Source organism: Stegodyphus dumicola, chromosome 1 (assembly GCF_044657685.1).
Source record: "Stegodyphus dumicola isolate Sdum_Otavi_A_Nest chromosome 1, ASM4465768v1".
Classification (NCBI taxonomy): Eukaryota; Metazoa; Arthropoda; class Arachnida; order Araneae; family Eresidae; genus Stegodyphus; species Stegodyphus dumicola.
This window is the reverse complement of record NC_140768.1, coordinates 294473809-294493881: the sequence shown is the minus strand read 5'-3', so window position 1 is coordinate 294493881 and position 20073 is coordinate 294473809. Positions and strand designations below refer to the sequence as shown.

General features: G+C 29.8%; 1 protein-coding gene across 2 annotated transcripts in view; it reads left to right on the top strand.

The window, feature by feature from the left end:
* The window catches only part of LOC146999593 (protein diaphanous-like), an 89588-nt gene that overhangs the window by 58252 nt on the left and 11263 nt on the right, over positions 1-20073 (top strand). For both annotated transcript variants that reach the window (XM_085808679.1, XM_085808684.1), the window contains exons 17-23: positions 2836-2928; positions 3021-3217; positions 8089-8175; positions 8303-8455; positions 11573-11702; positions 13089-13210; positions 17117-17281. In XM_085808679.1, the coding sequence (XP_085664805.1) occupies positions 2836-2928; positions 3021-3217; positions 8089-8175; positions 8303-8455; positions 11573-11702; positions 13089-13210; positions 17117-17281 (947 nt within the window). The remainder of the gene's footprint in view (positions 1-2835; positions 2929-3020; positions 3218-8088; positions 8176-8302; positions 8456-11572; positions 11703-13088; positions 13211-17116; positions 17282-20073) is intronic.

Below are 20073 nucleotides of genomic sequence, written 5' to 3'. Positions count from 1 at the left end.
TTTTATGTGATAATACTTTCTCTTTAATTCTATAAACAGACATAATTTCTTGTTCAGTTACAAAGTTCCGCTGTTCAAGTCCTATAATTGTTGTGTCGAGAATACCGACTAATTTGTCAATCAAAATTCTTTCGTTTTTGAAGAAAGTGAACACTGTGTCACTTTCTTCGCTATCGGAAGAGAATTATAATGACGAGGAATTTGATTTATATCATATCAAAGACGGAGTACATCGAGATGAAATACTACATTTAGTAAGGAATTATAAGCCAAAGAAAATAAAAACATCTGCCCTGAAGATAAGGATAGTGCTGACGGATCAACTTCCAGTTCATTGCGTGCTGCGACATTCCCCCCCCCCCCCCTACGCAGAGCAGCGTGAAATTGATAAACAGATTTTGGAATGGTTAGCTAAACAAAGGATACGCCTTTATCCATTTTTTTTTTGCAGCAATTCCACTTTTTGTTTAATGGACTTCGAAACATACTTTCGCTTTGTAGATCCTTTACATATTAGTAAATATATATCAGAAATTCTATTTGACATAATCTAAAGTTCAAGCTTACTTTTATAAAATTGCTCTAACAGTCTGCAAAAAATAATAAGCCAGATCCAATTCGAAGATTAAGGAACAACGCAATCTGCAACATTAACTGAATTAGATAATTTTATCTTAGCGTATACCATCCGTTATACATTAAACGCGCATTCGTAAATATATTTTGCGCATGCGCACACGCATATTCGCAGCCGTAAAGGTCTTACGCGTATGCGTCAACGCTACGCATGCACAGAAAGTTTGTAGCTTTGAAGTCCGGATTATGGCTTTTGACTGTATATTTATTGAAAGCTCAAAATTTGTATTTATCAGATAATTACTATATTCTTTTGTTATTTTTTGCATTCGTAGTATGAGAAAAAGTAGTCAGATTGTCTTAGGAATATAAATATTATCAGTTTGTTAATAAAACAGATGGATCTGAATTCAGTGTAAAATATTGATTACTTAAAAATAATGTATATTTAATAATATAGTACTTTTATTTCGCAGTTTATTATTTATACCAGTATGAATAAGTTAAGACACTTTTAATACCTCGTTATGCAATTTTACTTCAGAATTTCCTACCAGTTCTTCCAGTATATGCTATCGCCTGCTTTAAGAATTAAATGTAATGGTTATAATGAAATCCTTGATGGCAGGTAGTTTTCATTTTGTTTACCATAGTGAAATTCAATTCAAGCATATGAACCTCAGATTTTTTTTCCTCCCTTAATTCATTTGGATTTTTTAGGGAAGAGTTTCATGTGATGTGTTCATTTAAAAAAAGAGAATTGAAATATTTGCTTGATTTCTTGCTGGTTTGTATTCAGTAAATCTCCATCTGTACAACTTTTTATCTACAATTTCCTCCCCCCCCCAGTTTTGCATATTACACGCACACCCATGACATAGCTATCAGCACTCTCAGTTTTGCTTGGAGACTCGGTGGTTTTTCATTTTGTTTCCGGTTGATCACCGAATCTTCCGGTTTTTAATTTTTGCCTTTACTAACAAAAGGTACTAAAGAAAATGTTTCCCATAATTTAATGAAATTTTAATTGTGCAAACTCCATTCCCCACCCCTAGGGATTTTCGGCTAAATTTTTTGTATTAAATTTTATTTGATCTGAATTGTCTTCATCTACTGTACACCATTTGTAAATTTTTTATGGAAATTTAACCACTATTTAATCACTTTATATTTAATTTTATTTTATATTGATAAACATTATTAACCTTAGCTATATAATATTATGTGCATTAATTTTTAATGTTTTTTTTAAATAAAAGCTTTTCTTTCCTGCGTAGGATTTTCCTATTATAAAAGTTTAAGAAAATTGCAACATAAAAATTGGTCAAAGAACAAAAATTTAGAACAGCTAATTAAATATTAATTTATTTTACATCAGAATCATATTATAAAGCGATAACCTGAATCACATATCATAAAGTGAATATATGTCACTTTAGAATTCTTTTGTAATGGCATCATTGATAATGTGAAAACATCCAAGGAACTCTTGGTTATCAGTTAAGAACCTCTTAGTTTTTCCATTTATCAAGATGACGGCTATAATATAAGTAAATAGCTTAATATTTGTGAAGAATAATATGATGGGGTAGTTAAAATAATCATAGATTAGAAAACTATCTCTGAAAAGTTTTTTTTTTTTTACTGAAAGTGAAGGAGAAACAATTGTGGTTTCTAGGTGCCCAACTTGTGTTCCCAGTACACAAATCTCCAAAACTGGGCTCTTTCCAAAGTTTCTCCTAGCATTTATCACTCTAGTAAAAAAAAAAGGGAATCTCAGTTTTTTTGGCAGGCTTGCATGTTTAATATTGCAAAGATATCAGTTTATGACTACTTTTTTATGCATTAAATTAGAAATTCAGGTAGAGGATTCCACTACTTGAATATAGGCCTTTTTTAATGGATTGTTGTTATAGAGAGTAATCTATATATGCTGTATAATATTAAAGTTAAATAGATTTATATTTTATGGACTTAATAAGGCATTTTCTCCCTCCTTTCTGCATGCCTTTGTGGTATAATTGGAAGCATACTCGATGCATATTCGTGAGGTCTAGGGTTCGAGTCCTGGCAAGGCCATTGCACATTTTTCAAGACTGTTGCCTCCACAAAAAGAAAAAAAAACCTAATCGCTCTAAACTGTCGTTTATTTATTTGACCAATTAATAACCTTTTGTAGCATAAATTTTTTGTGATATAAATGTTTTAAATATCCTTAGAAAATTTCAATTGTAAAAGTAATGCCTTTAAAAATTTCAGCGAAAAAAGAAAACAATAAACTTGAAGAGAAAAAAACTACGAAGAAAGTTAAAGAATTAAAAGTTCTAGATGCCAAATCAGCGCAAAATTTAAGTAAGAATATCCATTTATTCATTTCTTAACCAAAAATACTTTGAATGTGTTAAAAATATCTACAGCTAATGATTTTTAAAAATTTTTTACAGTGATTTTATTAGGTTCCGTTAAAATTTCAACTGAAGACATGTTGAAATACATTCTTAGAGTTGATGAAGAGCAGCTGACAGATGCTATGCTTCAACAATTAATTCGATATATGCCTGAACCAGAACAACTGTCTAGGCTAGAGCAGTTTAAAGATCAATATAAAGAACTAGCTGAAGCTGAACAATTTGCAATGACTGTAAGTTTGTGTATTGCTTAAAGTGTGAGGTCATCCCATAAGTAATGTTTTTCTGACAATACTTGATAAAACATGTTAAAATCTGGCAAAATAACAAACTGAGTTTGGTATAGATTACTGATTCTCAATGGGAGCAGTTAAGAGAATGCTGAGGGGGGTGAACCTCATTCAAGGTGGTAGGGGGTAATGAGCATGTTTTGGCATTCAAACTTAATTTTAAAACTCCCCAAAAAATTATTAAATTAATTATCTGGTTTAAACCATTTGTATCAGCAACAAAACAAACTTGGGCGACTGCTCCTAAGAATGAAGCAAAATTATATTCTAGGTAGCACATACTTCAGCTACTTCCATGCGCCATTAATCACAGTGCATGCGTTGAACATCCTTTCAATATGAATGTTGGATTTGACCCGTGTTTCTTGTGTTGCTTTTCATTCGCTTTGTTTCTGTTTCCCCTCCCCCTCGGTTTTGATTTACTTTCATTCTTTATTTGGCCAGTCACCTAGGTAATTTCACTTATTATTTCTTTACTGTGTTGTGAATTATTAATTTTGAGAAATAGTTATCTTTCCTTTATCGTTATTATATTTTGCTGCCTCCAATGATGTCATTAAATTCATCCTGACAAACAAAATAAAGATTTTTCATTTTTCACAAACATCAAGGACATGCTCCTGAAAACACTGTCTGTCTCAGGCTTAGTAGTAGTGTCATCAAAGCAATGTGATGATGATTTGATAGCCTGTTATAATATATTAAAATTAATTGCTAAATCGGGAAAAGCTCATACCATCGGTGAAGAGTAGCTGTTCATTGCATGATTCATAGGTAGCATTCTGAGTGTTTTGAGGATATTTTGTCTCGGAAAGTCCCACAGTGGATCATGAACCCTATTATGAATATTGAGAAAGCAGAGGTTCAGATTCAAGAGGAACTAGTCAAATTAATGAAACTTAGAAAGCCAGCTTCCAGAATAGTGGTCTTCTTACAGAATTTCAGCTTCAAAGTAGCATCAGTCACCTCTACCCAGGACTGTGGACTATCCTCAAAAAAATTCTTTATTGCCTTCCCTTCTTCCTACCTTGTTGAAACTGGTTCTGAAACATCAAGCACAAACATCCCACTGATAATACTTGATTTTTTTCATTGATATTACTCACTTAGTGTATTTTTTACTGTTCTTTTTTATAATTATTTAATTAATAATAAAGAATTTTTTAAACATGAAAGAGCGTTTAGGGTTTTTCCCCCCATTAGTTATTTCAGTTTTAACCAAAGGAATGTAATTAATTACCTTCCAGGGCAAAACTATCGAGTTAAAAAATTTTTTTGTGTAAGTCAACTGAAAAAAATTGCTTAAAATTTTTGTCTTTTATAATTCAGGAACTGTCTTTCCCCAGCCCTAAATTACAGGATTTTCACATATGTTATAATTTTTTTTGCTCCTTAGGGAAGCAGCAGCTTTAGAAAGGTTGAGAATCACTGGTATAGATTTTGAATGAAGCTAAACTTGTACTAAAATATTTAAACTAGTGACTTTCAAAGCTGTATATCATTGAACAAAAACAATTTAATTTAGATAAATTCTGACTTGCAAGAATGTGATGACTATTTTGTAACCCATTCTAGACTGTGATCACTTGATTTTTCCTTCGGAGCCCACAGTATCATATTTATTACCAGCCTTTCCGAATCTTGAGACCTGAGATCATGCCAGTGTTATTTCAAATTGGAACATTTTAGTCAAGCTTTTAAACAACAGTAGAGGGTGATTGAAGATCATTATTTTTTGAATAATGTTCCACAGAGCTTTGACTTGCAATATCCTGTTTTGGTTTTAAGTTTTTTCTGGGAGGGGGGGATTGAAGGGTCAGCTCAGGAGAATTTGAAAATGTAAGCAACTGCACGTTTTATTACTTTTTATTTTATTTTATTTTATTTTATTTATTTATTTATTTTTTTTTTTTATGTTTTGATTGGGAAGTCAAGGAAACAGCATGTAGTATGCAAAAAATGAATAATCTGAATGCAAAATTTGCCATGTAGGGCTTTGTCTGGAACAAATGATGCTGTTAGTTCCTTTGAGGCATTTTTAAACTGACCTTCAAAGCTTTTTCTGTGATAAGTTAGCTGATTTTTTTTAAGAATGGTGTAAAAATTCTTTTTGCAGCATTGGAAGAATGTAACATTCAGATGAGTAATATATATTTGATTAAATTCATATCTTTCTAGTTTTTCATTTTTTAAAACTTATTTAACAAAACAATACTTATGGAATGGCCCAATATATTGTAATATCTTTCTCCTCTGGATTTTGTTACTGTGTATACTTATTCTTTACATTGTGTTATTAAAAAAATAGCGCATGAAATCGTCTCAATAGTGCAGCTGTGGAGAAAGAATTGTCAAAGATTTTTTTAAAAAACTTTTTAGAGTTTTTTTTGGAGTATAGGAAATATGACTGATTTCAACATATCTTGCTCTGAAATGCTGCATGAGAAAAGATTGTAGAAACACAAATTTCTAATCATTTGTTGAGTAATATGTGTTTGTAAAACTATATAAATTTCTGTAATCTTTTGTTGAAAATTTTAATGGATGATTATCTGCATATGTATTCATTCTTACCTTTTTGTAGAAACTTTCCACATGTGTGAAATTTGTATGTTATTAAAAAGAAGTTGCTAAATCAATGCCTCAAAATCTAAAAGTACATTTTTTTCCCAGTTCATATGCTTATATATTTTTATGCAGTTTTTGATAGTGTTCTAATATATTTTGGGAATAATTTATATTCGGATACAAGCTATTTTAGGCATAGGATTATTACTAAGATAATTTATTTTTAGGTTTCTATATTTTTAAAAAGATATTTGTTTATTTTTACAGTTTATGCTTTTATTCTTCATAATATTTAATTTTGAAATAATGTACTCATAAGTTTATGTTATGAGTAATATAATAATTATCATTATATTATGAATTATTTTGTTATAAATATTTGTAATATTTTCTCATTAAGATAATTTGTTAATTTCTAATAAGGCCTTTATTTTTTAATGTTATTTTATATTTGAAACTATCTATGAATTTAAATTCAAAAACATAAACCGTTATTTTGATACATGCAGTATATGCCGCACATTTATATTTATTAATCTCAACTATAAAATATATTTTACTTTTATTGGAGAAGCAGTGAGGCTTTCATAGATGGAATTTATTTTATTTTTATTATCCAACTTTAAGTATTTACTCATTCACATACATATGTGTATATATAGAGAGAGTTTAATCCCACGATTTTGTCAGCTCTTTTGAAAACTCATATTAGTGTTTTGCTGTATCTGGTATTTTGAGTGCAGTTGTGAAAAAGATTAAAAAAGAAAAGGATGTTTTTGAATTGAAATTAAAATTTGTTAAACAGTAATATATGTTTATAAAACTGTATAAAGTTCTATAATTGTTTACTTAAAATTATAATTGATAATTATCTTGGATATTATAATGAATAATTTATTGAAAGTGTCGTCATTTTGTAGAAGGATTCCTCAGGTGAGAAATTTTAATTTTATTAAAAAAGGGGTTTTTAATCAATGCCTCAAAATTTAAAGCAACTCCAATTCATTTGCTGACACATTTTTATTCAGTATAAATCTTGGAAACATTCTAATACATTTTGAAAGTACTGCAGAAGTAATTTATGGTGTTTACATTTTTTTGTTGTGATGGCATGAATGCAGTTAAGATTCTGTAACAAAACAGTTTCATGTAAATTGGCGGTAAATTAAAAGCTTTATTTAAGTTTTAATGAAAGAAAAGAATTTTTAATGAATTCACCTTAGAATTTTAGCTGTAAAAATACAAATATTCATCATTAATTTTGTGAATAGTAGTTTTAGTGAGTAGAAAGTGTCATAGGTGTTTGCTGTATGCTAAATCTCTGGGATTGAATTTATTTTGAAAATTATTTACAAGGAAAATTGATATTTTATTGAACTAAAAATAAAATTTTCACATGTAGTGCCACATTAAATGGGGGAAAAAATCCCCCTCCTAGTAGCACAAGTTTTACCAAAGTTTTTAATAAAAGAAAAGCTGTAGATAGAGCAATAGATCGAAAGGGAATTATGAGCATTTGATGTATGCTAGATTAATGGGTGATATAGTTATTTTGTATTCTGTTAGTTTTTACTAGCATATTATAATCTAAAGCTATGATTTTGCAAGTGATGACATATTTGCTATACAATTGCTTAGCAACACTTTTTATTATCTTTTCATAGAATAGTAGATTTTTGGTTCTGGAATTATTTGAAGTTCCATACTATTGAAGGAATTCATCATAATTCGTGTGTTTAAAATAAACTATTCATAAATTACTTATAATCACCTAAAGCATGTTATATTTCTCATTCACCAATATCAAGTGCTTAAGTGTTGTAAAGTTTTTTTCAATGGAGGATGTTAAATTGTCATTGCAATATCAATAGGTTCAATATGATTCACATAAAATAAAAATAATTTTTGCTTTGTTATTTTCACCTTAGAATTTCAGCTTCCCTCATCCTGCAATATAAAATTCTGCTTCATATAGATCTTTCTCTTGAATAACTTTCAAACATAAAAATGCTAATTTTTCTTTTAAATGAATTATTGAAACTGTTTCGAATGTATGATAACTTTTTATGAATAATAACACTGTTCATATGTTCTGTATTCTCTAAAAAAATCACATTATTTTCTCCCCAGTTTTATGGTATATATTTGTATTGTCATTTTATTGTTTTGTTTATTTAATATCTGTGCAAAAGATGCTTTTATTTAAGAATGGCTACTTTACATTATTTTTTTTTTTTTATTTAAAGATGGGAAGCATAAAGAGGTTGGTGCCAAGATTAAAGTCTATAAGCTTTAAAATGAGGTTTCAAGAAATGGTCCAAGATATCAAACCAGTAAGTCACTTAGTTTACAGGGCACTGCATTTTATAATATACTGCATTTGAATTTAATATTTAAAAACTATGGAGAGTTGTCTTCATTGACATAGAAAGTGCTAAAGATATAAATTTGTTTCTCAAGGATATTGTAGCTGCTACTGCTGCATGTGAAGAAGTTAAAACAAGCAAGAAATTTTGCTTAATTCTGGAGGTAATTCTTCTTATAGGAAATTACATGAATGCTGGTTCAAGAAATGAGCAAGCTGTTGGTTTTGAAATAAACTTTTTAACAAAAGTAGGTATAATATTAAGTATAAAACACCATGTAATTGTTTGTACTATTTTTTGTAATAACCTTATTTTTAACTGAATAATATGTACATTTTGTGCACTTTTCAAATTTATTGTTAATGGTAGTAATGTATGGGATATTGATGTGCCAATTTAAAATTTAACAAATATTATGATGTCAGTTTTACAAAGAAGCGGTATGCATTTCAATAAACTGAGAAAAGGGACATGAGTAGCAAAAATATCAATATTTGGCTAAAAATACATTCTTTTAAATAAATTAGCATAATAATAAATAAATAAAGGAAGCAATTATTTTAGTGTTATTATAGTATATTTTGAACAAAATAAAAATTGTAATAATTAATAGGTTTAATTATTACAATACAGGCTTTTAATTACTTCAAGGAAAACAGGATTAGAAAGGCACTGAATGTATGAAGTATGTAAATTTTGATAGTTGTAGAAGACCTAGAGAAAATTCCTTTTCACAAACCAAAGAAACTTTTGAGTTTTAGTGGCTCTTTTATCAATATACAATTAATTTAATGAGTGATTTTAGTAGAACTAATTTTAAGAGAAAGTTTAATTATTCATTGTTTTGCACAGTTATATTAACATATAAAAGACTTGCAATTATTATCAATTTGGTTTGTAATTGCAGTTATTAGCAGCAGTATTATTAATGATTTGTGACAGTATTGGCAACTAAAGTACAAAGTCCGTAATCCGGACTGGTCGGGACTTCGACGATTCCGGATTAGGGGTTTTTCCGGATTATAGATTTTTCCGGATTATAGATCATTAATTTAAACCTGGTAAGATGGCATGCAGAAATTATACAATTAAAATAGGAAATCTTAATTTATGAAATAAAGAACAATTATGATCTAAAGGGTATCAAAATTTACAAAAAAGCTTAATATTTATTTGTTTACTTTATTAAATATTTCTTTCAATGTAAGTTGTTTAAGATGCTTCCACGAAAAATTCAAAAGTTTCTTTTTCTTGTGTCATATATAGTGGACTTTCCAATGCCATACTTCTCGCATAATTTTGAAACGGATATGCCTTTATCCATTTTTTGTAGTACTTCCACTTTTTGTCTAATGGACATCGAAACATGCTTTCGCTTTGTAGATTTGGCAGCTCCAGAATTGGAAACTCTTTTTGACAGAATCGAAAGTTCAAGCTTAATTTTTATAAAACTGTTCTAACAGTCTGCAACAAATAATAAGCCAGATCCAATTAGAAGATTAAGGAACAGCGCAATCTGCAACATTACCTGAAATGCCTTAGATAAATTTAGCCTAGCTTATACATCTGTTATACATTAAACCTGCATGCGTAAACACATTATGCGCATGCATAAATGCATCATGTGCATGCATAAACGCATAGGAGCATGCGTAAAAGCATTATGCGTTTACGCATGCGCATAAAGTTTGTAGCTTTGAGGTCCGGATTACAGACTTTGTACTGTAGTATCTTTCTTCATATCAATATCTTTTTTTATAATGACTTTAAAAATTCTTGAGTTTTCTTAAAATCATGCTAAAAAATACTCTAGAGAATATTTTCTGTGGTATAATGGGTTCTGCTATTTTGTCCTTTATAATTTGCATACATTTATAATTCATGAATTGTTTGAAACCTATTTTATTTAAAATTTTATTCAGCTTTATTATATGTTAGAATAAAATTATAACTTGCAAAAACTTTCATTTCTTGTGATTTTCTGATTTTGATTTTGTTATAGTCCATTTTTCTGAAAACTAGTAGTTATGATAGTGTAATTTAAGCTGAAATAGTTAATGGGTCTAAATTGATGTCCAATCAGCTGGAAATTGCTATGAGATTATTTTGATGTAATAAAATTATATACTAAATCAAAATGGTTGTGTGGTAATGCTACTTTATGGTGTATGTCAAAAACATCTCTGAGAAAACAACACAAGGCAAAAACATCGTGGGAGAAAATAAAGCAAAGATAAAACATCGTGGTACAAAATATCAGGGTAAAAAATAAAGTGGTTCAAAAACTTCGCAGTTTGAAAACTTTGTTGTTGAAAATATCTTGGTAAAGAATTAAGTACCTACAATCATCCCATGACGATAACATCACACGAATGCATTTTCAGGTTTTTAAAAGTTGTGAATGCTTGTTTGTATAATGATTTGGGGGGCACAGAAAGGGAAGAGGGATTCATTCATTTCCATATTTCATATTTTTAATGAACTAATAAATTTCTGCTGAAAAATAAGCAGGAAACTTAAGCATTTAAAAATTGAAAATGAGTGGAAAATTAATGCATATTATAGAACTTAATAGAATTTAAATTTACATAGCTAATTAACAAAGGTCAATAATAAATTAACCTTTTTTTAATAAAGTTTTATTGATAATTTTCATCAATCTAAAAATGCTTAGGAAAAGGAAGATGCATAATTGTATAAAGTTACTTCTATGAAAATTGCTTACTTAATTATCAAATTATTTTCTTTCACATTTGTTAATCTGATATTGTTTTAGTGATAATTATACTTTGTTTTGTTTCCATTTAATCTTAAAGTGTCCTTAACATTTTCATGTATAGCATGCAATCAGTCTTTTGGATGTCAATTTGTTAGTTATGATGAAAGTCAGTTACATAATATGTCAGTATGGGATTTGAAATATCATGTGTGCAATGTTATCATCATGCGATGATTTGTAAGTACTTTATTTTTTGCCACAATAATTTCGATGATCATGTTTTTAAAACTGCGAATGTTCTTAACCACTTTATTTTCGACCACGATATTTTGAACCATGATGTTTTAGAACTGCAGTGTTTTTTCTTTGCTTTATTTTCTCCCACAATGTTTTGGGCCATGACGTTTTCACCTTGCGTTGTTGTCTCTGCAAGGTTGTCGTCCATGATGTTTTCGGCGGTAACCTACTTTATAATAAAGAATTGCTTAGCATTCATTTGCTCACATTCTATGTTAATTTGGTTATTTTTGAGTTTAAAGTGATAAAGATAAACCAGGAGGGAGTAGATCTAAAATATAAAAAATATTATATGCATATTTATGCTGTCTAGCTTATTTTAATGAATAACATGTATTTATTTTGCAGCTTAACACAACAAAAGCTGTTGATCATAAAACTACTCTGTTGCATTATTTAGTTGAAATAATAGAAAAGAAATATTCAGATGCATTGAATTTTGCTGAAGAACTGATGCATGTAGATCGAGCTGCACGAGGTATTGTAAACTTAATTATAATTTTTTAAATTAGAAATTTATTGAATTCTCATGTAGTTATTTATCTATTATGTTTTACATTTCTAGAATTAATAAATGTAATGATAAACTAGTATTACATATGCAGTGAATAATATAAATCAAGGGCCAGCTAAAAAAAAAAAAGCATGTAAGTAAAAGTGACATATGAGAAAGAGATTCATTTTAATTGTGATATTTTTACTTTCACATGCATTATGAGATTGTTTAATTAAAAGTTTAATAATAATTTTTGGCATTTCTTATCCACACTTTCAAAAAAGCACTAGCTTGTTAGTGACGGATTTTTCAAGTACTAAATTCAAATGGCACTTGCCTTTCAAGAAGGGATGTAAGAGTTCCATAAAAGAGCAAAGAGTGAACACTAAGGGTTCCGTAAAAAAGCAATGCATCAGTAAAATTTTAAAAACTAGAAATATTCTATGATAAAACAATTATCTTTTTCGAGAAATTCTTTCTCCCCCTTTTTTTGTTTTGTTGTTGTTGTATTCTGTTGTTCTTGTGTACATTGCAGGGTTTCCCCCCCCCCCCACTTCAGAAAAAAGCAGAGAACTGCACAAATTCATACAAATTTTGATCTATAAAATTCGATTGTTTAGTTACTGTAAATTCATGGAATGTGAAATTTTGTATTGTCTACTGTTGAGAAAAACACCATATTTCTGAAGAATTCCATTGCTTTCTTTTTCATCAGCCAGAAAATTCCACTGTCCAACTAAAATTCCTTTCAAGAAAGGAAAATGGAACTCAAAGTTAAACACTTACCAGAAAATGAGCATTGAATTTGAAGGGGAAAATCCACTTACCCAGGTTTCCGTATAAATGCATAGGGCATTGCCATATGAATGCTTTTTTGAGAAAGGGCAGATAATCAGAAAGAAGCTAATTTTTATTAAATTCATTATGGAATTATGTTTTAAATAGAAAAATAGTGCATATTATACATACAGTAATTTTATATGCATAGTTTTTGGTAAGATATTGATTGTGCTTCTGATAAGGCTATCAGTGTTAATTTACTTTTTTTAACATGCTCGCAGAAGCAATTTCGTTTCTTAAAATGTGTCATTGGACTTTGTGTTACATAGACGTTTGAATAGCAGTTTCATCATCAGCTCTTTCAGCTACCATTTTGTCACAAGTAGCATAGCTAGTTTCAATGATAGTTAGTTTGATAACCCTGCATTATTTTTAAAAATGGATTAAAGGGCTGATTCCTGCATCCTATGCTAAGCAAATAATATTTAAATATTCATTATATATAAGGTTTCAGCAGCCTTTTTTTTTTTTTTTTTTTTTTTTTTTTTTGTATCATTTGATTTCACTTTTTTTTTCTCCCTTTCCCAGTATCTGCTGATCAGATTCAAAAAAATTTAAATCAGATGAAGAAATCTATAAAACAGTTAGAAATGGATCTAAAAAATTTCCGTCCACATAATGAGGAAGATAGGTTCGCTGATGTGATGAGTGTATCCTTTTAGATGTGTTTGTAAATGAGATTTTTCTTTTTTAAGTTTTTAAATGCTTTCTATTTTATTCTTTCATACCTTGGTTTTTATTTTTTTAATTGTCTTTACTTTTATTATTATTATTATTATCTGGTTCTTTATTTTTTGTAGGTCATGAATTTTAAATTAAAATGTATAATCTGAGAGATATTAAAAACACAGGTTGTTGGTGCAATTTTTACTTTATTAAAATTTCAGTTTTCATTTTTTTATTGATAGATGAGTTATTTCTCAAAGCATTTGAATTATGTTTAAAATATAAATAATTTTGTAGTTTAAAAATTTTTTTATATAATTTGTAATGAATCATAGTACATTTAGTGTAGAGTAAGTAGAAAGAAGTTCTTCCCAAAATGTGTGTAGTGGCATGAAACTGATGGTTTATTTCAGTGTTTGCTTATGTTAATTATCATTCTACAGCTTATTCCAAAACATTACAGTATGCACTTTATTTTCAGCAGTATTATTCAAGCAAGGTGAAACATCTCCCACTGATACTGATATAAGGACTTATCTTGATGAAAATCTGCCAATTAAGGAAATTAGAGTTTTACATGGACACATGCTACTGCCCTTTTTTTTAGGAGACATGTGGATATGAGTCAGTCAGGATATGAATCAGCAGCAATGATTATCAGAAATGATATTTGTTACAAAATCAGCAGCAATGATTGAACTGCAAGCAGTCACAAACAACAAGAATATGCGTGAATTTAAGGGAAAATTTTTCATGTTACGTACATGTTATTAACAGTACTTGCATCAAAATAGCTATTAGTTTAAATTCTCGCAATAATTTTAAAAACTTCTGCATTTTTCCTTCTTTCTTTTTTTCTTATAAAGCATAGGTGTGTTTGAATAATTATTTTATTTAGAAGCATTGGGATAATAAGCTTTTGAATTTCAGCTGTTATGTCACTGTCCAGATAATTTGATTATCATGAAATAATCTTTGAAAACATTTAGAATAGTATCTTGATTTAAACAATTCTTACAAAATATCTTGATTTTAGGAGTTTTGAGATTATATATATATAAAGATTTTATTTGTTGATTGAATGAGAACTAAATACTAGGTACAACTTTGAGCACACCTTTTGTTACCAGTTCTTAGTTTAGACCGCTATCAATAACCTATTCCTTGAACTTTTTCTGTAATATATTATTCCATGTCAAAATTAGAGTACTTGACTTTCAGGCTTTGGTTTCTTCATTCATTTTTGCTATAAGCCAGTGTGTTTGTATTAAATATGAAATACAGAGATTTGCTGGAAAGGAGGATGAATCATCTGTAATCAAATTAGGAATTTTATTTCTATATCTCAGTTTTTTTTGGATAAAGATATGTTTCTTTTGATAAAGATATGTTAATTTCTTAAATTTGTAAAAGTAGGTTTTAGTGAATTGATAGTCTTTAGTTTTTCAATAAAGTCTTCTGGTTCCATTTCATTCTGCTCAACTTTATGTATGTAATGCAAATACTAGCCGTTTCCTCATAGAAAGTCTTTCACAAATAGCCTGTAAGTGCTTTGACGTACTAAAATACATAAGTCCTTTGAGGTGAGAAAGTTGGTCAAAATAATTTTTGTTACTCTTTTTCTTTTAAAAACTTCAAGCAACCTCTAAAATTAATGGTATTGTCAATTCACTAAACGCAAATAACGCAATTCACTAAACGCAATGTCTACTTTGCTTGCATTTCCAAAGAATGCATTCATGTATTGAAGCCACATAATATATATATCTGCTGAAAGCAGTTAAAGCTATCGTGGATAATGTATCATTAGGCATCTGCACTTCTGCTGTATAGGCTAAATTGAACTGGAAAATATGTGAAAAATCATCATGTAAATTTGTTCAGTGTTATTCAGTCAAATAAGTAAAATAAAATGTGAATCGCCCATTTTCTGTTTTTCATGTGGTATGAAAATTTTTTAAATTAACACGTATAAAATCTTAAGAGCTATATACTAACAACGTTATATATCAAACTTATCTTTTTCCTTTCATTTTTGAGTAACTCTATAAAGAACATATAAAGTTAAATGAATTATTCTTGTTTTAACACATTGTACGCCGGCCCCGCGAAAACATGGGTTTTGAAGTCTATCGCTTGAGCGCCGGCCCCGCGAAAACGCATGTTCCGAGGTCTTCGTTTCAGCGCCAGCCCTGCGATAATGCAACATTCGTCTATTTGGCGGTTAGTTTGCTCTTGTCATGACTCACCGATCTGCACTTTTTATTACGTCGAAACAAAATTTATACTATGGTTCAGGAACAAGTACAAACAAGAGTCACTCTTGAGTGTCGTATTCCGTAGCCAGTACATCCCTCATAGCCTTATGCTTTTAATTGAACAGCATAATAAGCCTTCTTCTTCTTATTATTCTGTGCATTTTTACCCCTATAATATGAATGAAGTTACTGACTATATTGCTGATCCTCTATCAGATTATTCAATACAATCAGAAGATTCTGATATAGGGGTCGAGGACAGTGATAGTGATGTGATGCCAAGAAGATCAAGAGCTGTTCCATTACAGTATTCCAGTGGTTCTGATTATCTAAGTGATAGTGAAATGTTCACAGAATCACATAGTTACATTGAATCATGGTCAGATGTTGATAAAGTTCCCAATGTACCAGATTTTATTGTGCAATCTGGTCCAAAGATTCTCCCTGCTAATAAGCAAAACATAAAAGTAATCGTCAAAATGTTTATTGGCAATAATTTATTTCAATTGATGGTAAATGAATCAAACATCTATTATCACCAAAATAAGGACAAGATGTGTAAGGGTAAAAAAATGCGTAAGTGGAATGATGTTTCTCTAGCCGACATGAAGAAATTTGTTGGTTTGCTTATATTGATGAGCCAAGTAAAGAAATATCGAAAGAATGATTACTGGTCCTCAGAGTTTTATACCAAAACACCATCGTTCACCACGGTAATGTCGCATAACAAATTTCGCCAGATTTGTGATACATGGCATTTTTCAAATAATCGTACAACAGCTGGTTCTAATAAGCTCAAGAAGATTCAGCCGATACTAAATTGCACATTGTTCAATGCATATGTTGAGTTCAATGGCAACACTATAAAATATCAAAAATTTTTACATGCTGTTGCACTTTTATGGATCAAGGAATATACAAGTACTCAAGATGTATCAAAAGTTTGTGTGGAACAAACTTCTGTATTAGTTCCTACACCTCGCACATCAAAATATGATCACCCTCAGAGACTATCGGGTGATATGAAGAGGCATACCGTTACTCGAATTATTGAATCTGGGAACAAAAACCGATATGTACGACGTCCATACAAAGTGTGCTCTGCTAGCAAAAAAAGAAGCGAGAGTAGCTTTATGTGTTCTCTATGCCTAGTACCTTTACATCTTGGAAAATGTTTTGAAAAATACCATCCATCCCTTAAATATTAATATTTTTCTTTCTGTTTATATTATATCTATATGTAATAATCAGTCATCAAATAAAACAGGTGTATTTTTTATAATTATAAATTAAATTTTTTTTATTTTGCTTCTATTTTTCATTATCGTTAAATTACATATAACGAATATGCAAACCAAATTTAGTGCTTTACCATAATGTATAAAATTTTAAATATTTTCTTCACCTATTCATTGGTAGTCAACAAGCGAATCATATTGGCGCCCATGCTTTAGGCGGTCGACACGGTGCCGGTGCTCAGACTTTAGTTGTCTCAGATGCCACCGGCTATGTATCTATCTTCAAGAATATATTTAGAAATTTAGTGCATGTAGTATTTAAAAATGTGTTTTAACAACATAATTTTGGGAAGTATTTAAAAAGACCTCAGTTTTTTCCTTGACATTGCTTTAGAGCTTTTTAACAGAAGCTTCTACTCAGTATGAAATTTTAGAGAACATGTTCAAACAAATGGAAAAATTATATGAAGACTTAGCCATTTATTTTGCTTTTGATTCTAAGAAATATACATCAGATGAATTTTTTAGTGATATTAAAACTTTCAAAGACAACTTTCAGGTGAGTAATGAGGTATATTTTTCTTCAATAATATTTTCTCAAGTTTCATATAATAATATTCCATATCAGAATCCTCTGATGTGTTATTTAATATTTCAATCAATTAAATAAACATATTGGATTAAAAAGTTTCACTTCATATACATTAAGTAATGAATATTACTTATTAAGTATTAAAACTATAATATGTATAAATATTATGTGTTATATTGAATATGTTTGGTTCATTTTGATTATTCTTTCTGATGATACTTATCCCCACAAAAAGTTGCCCACTCATTGGCGAAAAATATTTGTTAGACACTCTTTACAGCTCGTTGGTCATAAATAATAAAGAGATGCATTTTATAAGAAAGAAATGTTTAAGGACATACAGGTTGATTTACATTACAAGTTGATTCATTGAATTTTGTACTTTAACAATCTGCAGTGCATAACAGCTTTTATCTGGTCATGAAGTTTACTGTCACCGTTATATATAAACATGTTATTTTGATTATTTTGCTTTCTTACATTCTCTAATGATCTAAATATTATCCTAAGAAATGGAAATATGTGAAAAATAGCAAAATAAGTAATTATGAGCTGTCCTGATCAGTATAGTGGTTAGTGATGCTTGCTGCTGTGTCGATCGACCATGTTTGTATACCAAAGAAAGCTTATGTGTTTGTTAGTATATTATGACTTTGTGGTATGGGCACTTAAAATACATAGCGAGCCTAAAATTCGAGTGGTTTCGTAGTAGTGAAAGACTCTTCTTTGAACCTTGGACCCGTCATTCGGGAGATTCTTTAGATTTGGGATGCAGCTAAGCAGAGTCATACTGACTCATATAAGCTGACCATTGCCAATGATAGACACAGTCCTTTTTCCATGAAAAAAATTCATGGACTTGTTCTGATGTTTCTATTAGACAGGTGAGATAAACAGCAGCAATTACACAAATCTAGTTGATAAATGGTATTCAGATATAACTCCTTCATCAGCCAGAACAAAAAGTCTTGCTGCTGAGGAAGCTAACTGCTTTTTGAAAAACTTTGAACTAATTTAATTTTTGATGTTGACGAAAAGTAAAAGTCGATAGCTATTTACCTCTTACTACAGAAGGACACTTGCTTGTTAAATGTTAGTCATAAGTGACCACTATTGGTCATTTAACCATCTCATTATACAGGGTTTGTAGTGGTCCTTATAAGTGTTTATAAATCCTTATATTTGAAGATAAAATATAAAGGCCCGTATAGGTGTTTATTTTTTCATTAGAGCCCTTATTTTGTTTTGTTTTTAGAGCTTTTTTTTTTTTTTTTTTTTTTTTTTTTTTTAATGAATGCACCTTTTTCCCCATACCAAAGCCGAAACTAAATAAACAACTTTTCTTCCTTATATGGAACATCAGATGGTGAATCATACTCCCGGAAATAGCTTTTCCCACTTTCTCTGCATTAACATAACCTTTGGTGCGCGCAAGAGTTCAGACAGGTGTACATCGTTCTATTGGTCGGACAATTGCGAAAGCGGTAGAAAATTCGGGTACATTCCATTTTCTTTTCCTCCCATCCAAGTACTACACACGATTGAATTTCTATCAAGATTTGAATAATTTGCATTCTCGTTCCGCGTGGTCAGTTCATATTCACGTTTATTATGATTGTTATGCTTATATTATGAGCTATATTATGAGTATTTATAATAATATAGTTGCAGTAACTGCTGAAATAAAGATAAACTTCCAAAAATGGGTATTTTCACACAGTTTAGCTTTCTAAGAAATAATATTCGGAATGGCTTAAATAAAGGGAAAGTAATTGAATAGTCAAAATAATTTCATTTTTTTTTTTGGCCAAAACATTATACATTACGGAGGTTGGGAGGTTCTCCCCTTTCTCCGGAAAATCTTGAATATTGAAACCTTTACAGTTCGCTGCAAAACAAGCAACGGACATTTTTTTTTTTTTTTTGTCACTTAACTAGTCTGGGTTGAATAGGAATAAAAGTTCTGCAGTCTACCAACCCAAACGAAGAATGATTTTGTTCCGGAAACTTAATGCAGTCTGTTCAAAATTAGAATGAAAAATACCCCAGATTGGTAAGTTTCTTTCTTTTCCTTTTTTTTTTTAGGTCTTCATTCTTCGAATACTCGCAGCTGTTGATTCTGATTGTGCAATATCACATACGGAAGAATTGCGGTGCACGTATTGCACAATAACGTTTGCGATATTTTGCAGAGATAATTAATTTTGATGTTCAGTCTGAGATTTGTTTATGAACACTTAAAAGAGTTTTACTGTGCTTGCTAAGCCGAATATGTTTCAGTTCCTTTGGGCTATTTTTATATGATGCCTAAAGCCAAAATGCCTAAAGCATTTATTTAGCCGAGAAATCTAAAGAATGGCTACAATCTTCCTTCCCTCCTCCTCTTTTTCCAGTTACGCTCGACTATCCAGAATATTCGGCAATTTCCGAGTATGCGGGTTAGTTAAACTTTTACTGTTAAAGAATGACTGCATGAAGCAATTTCCCATCTTCTGATTTCAGAAATGTTCCTCTTTTTTACTTAAATTACTTTGCTTGCAATATCTGTTAAGAGAAAATTGTTATACAATGAAAATTTAGAAAATGTTCAGAATTTTGATTTAAGTTAAATTATTTAAATATTAATATGAGTGAAAAAATAAATTGTACTTATTATTAAGTGCCAAGCAAGTACAATAAATATGGCTTATTTTTATTTATTTCCTCTATTTTGAACAGAAATTTCATCATTAAATCTTGTAATATAGTTTAATTCTGCA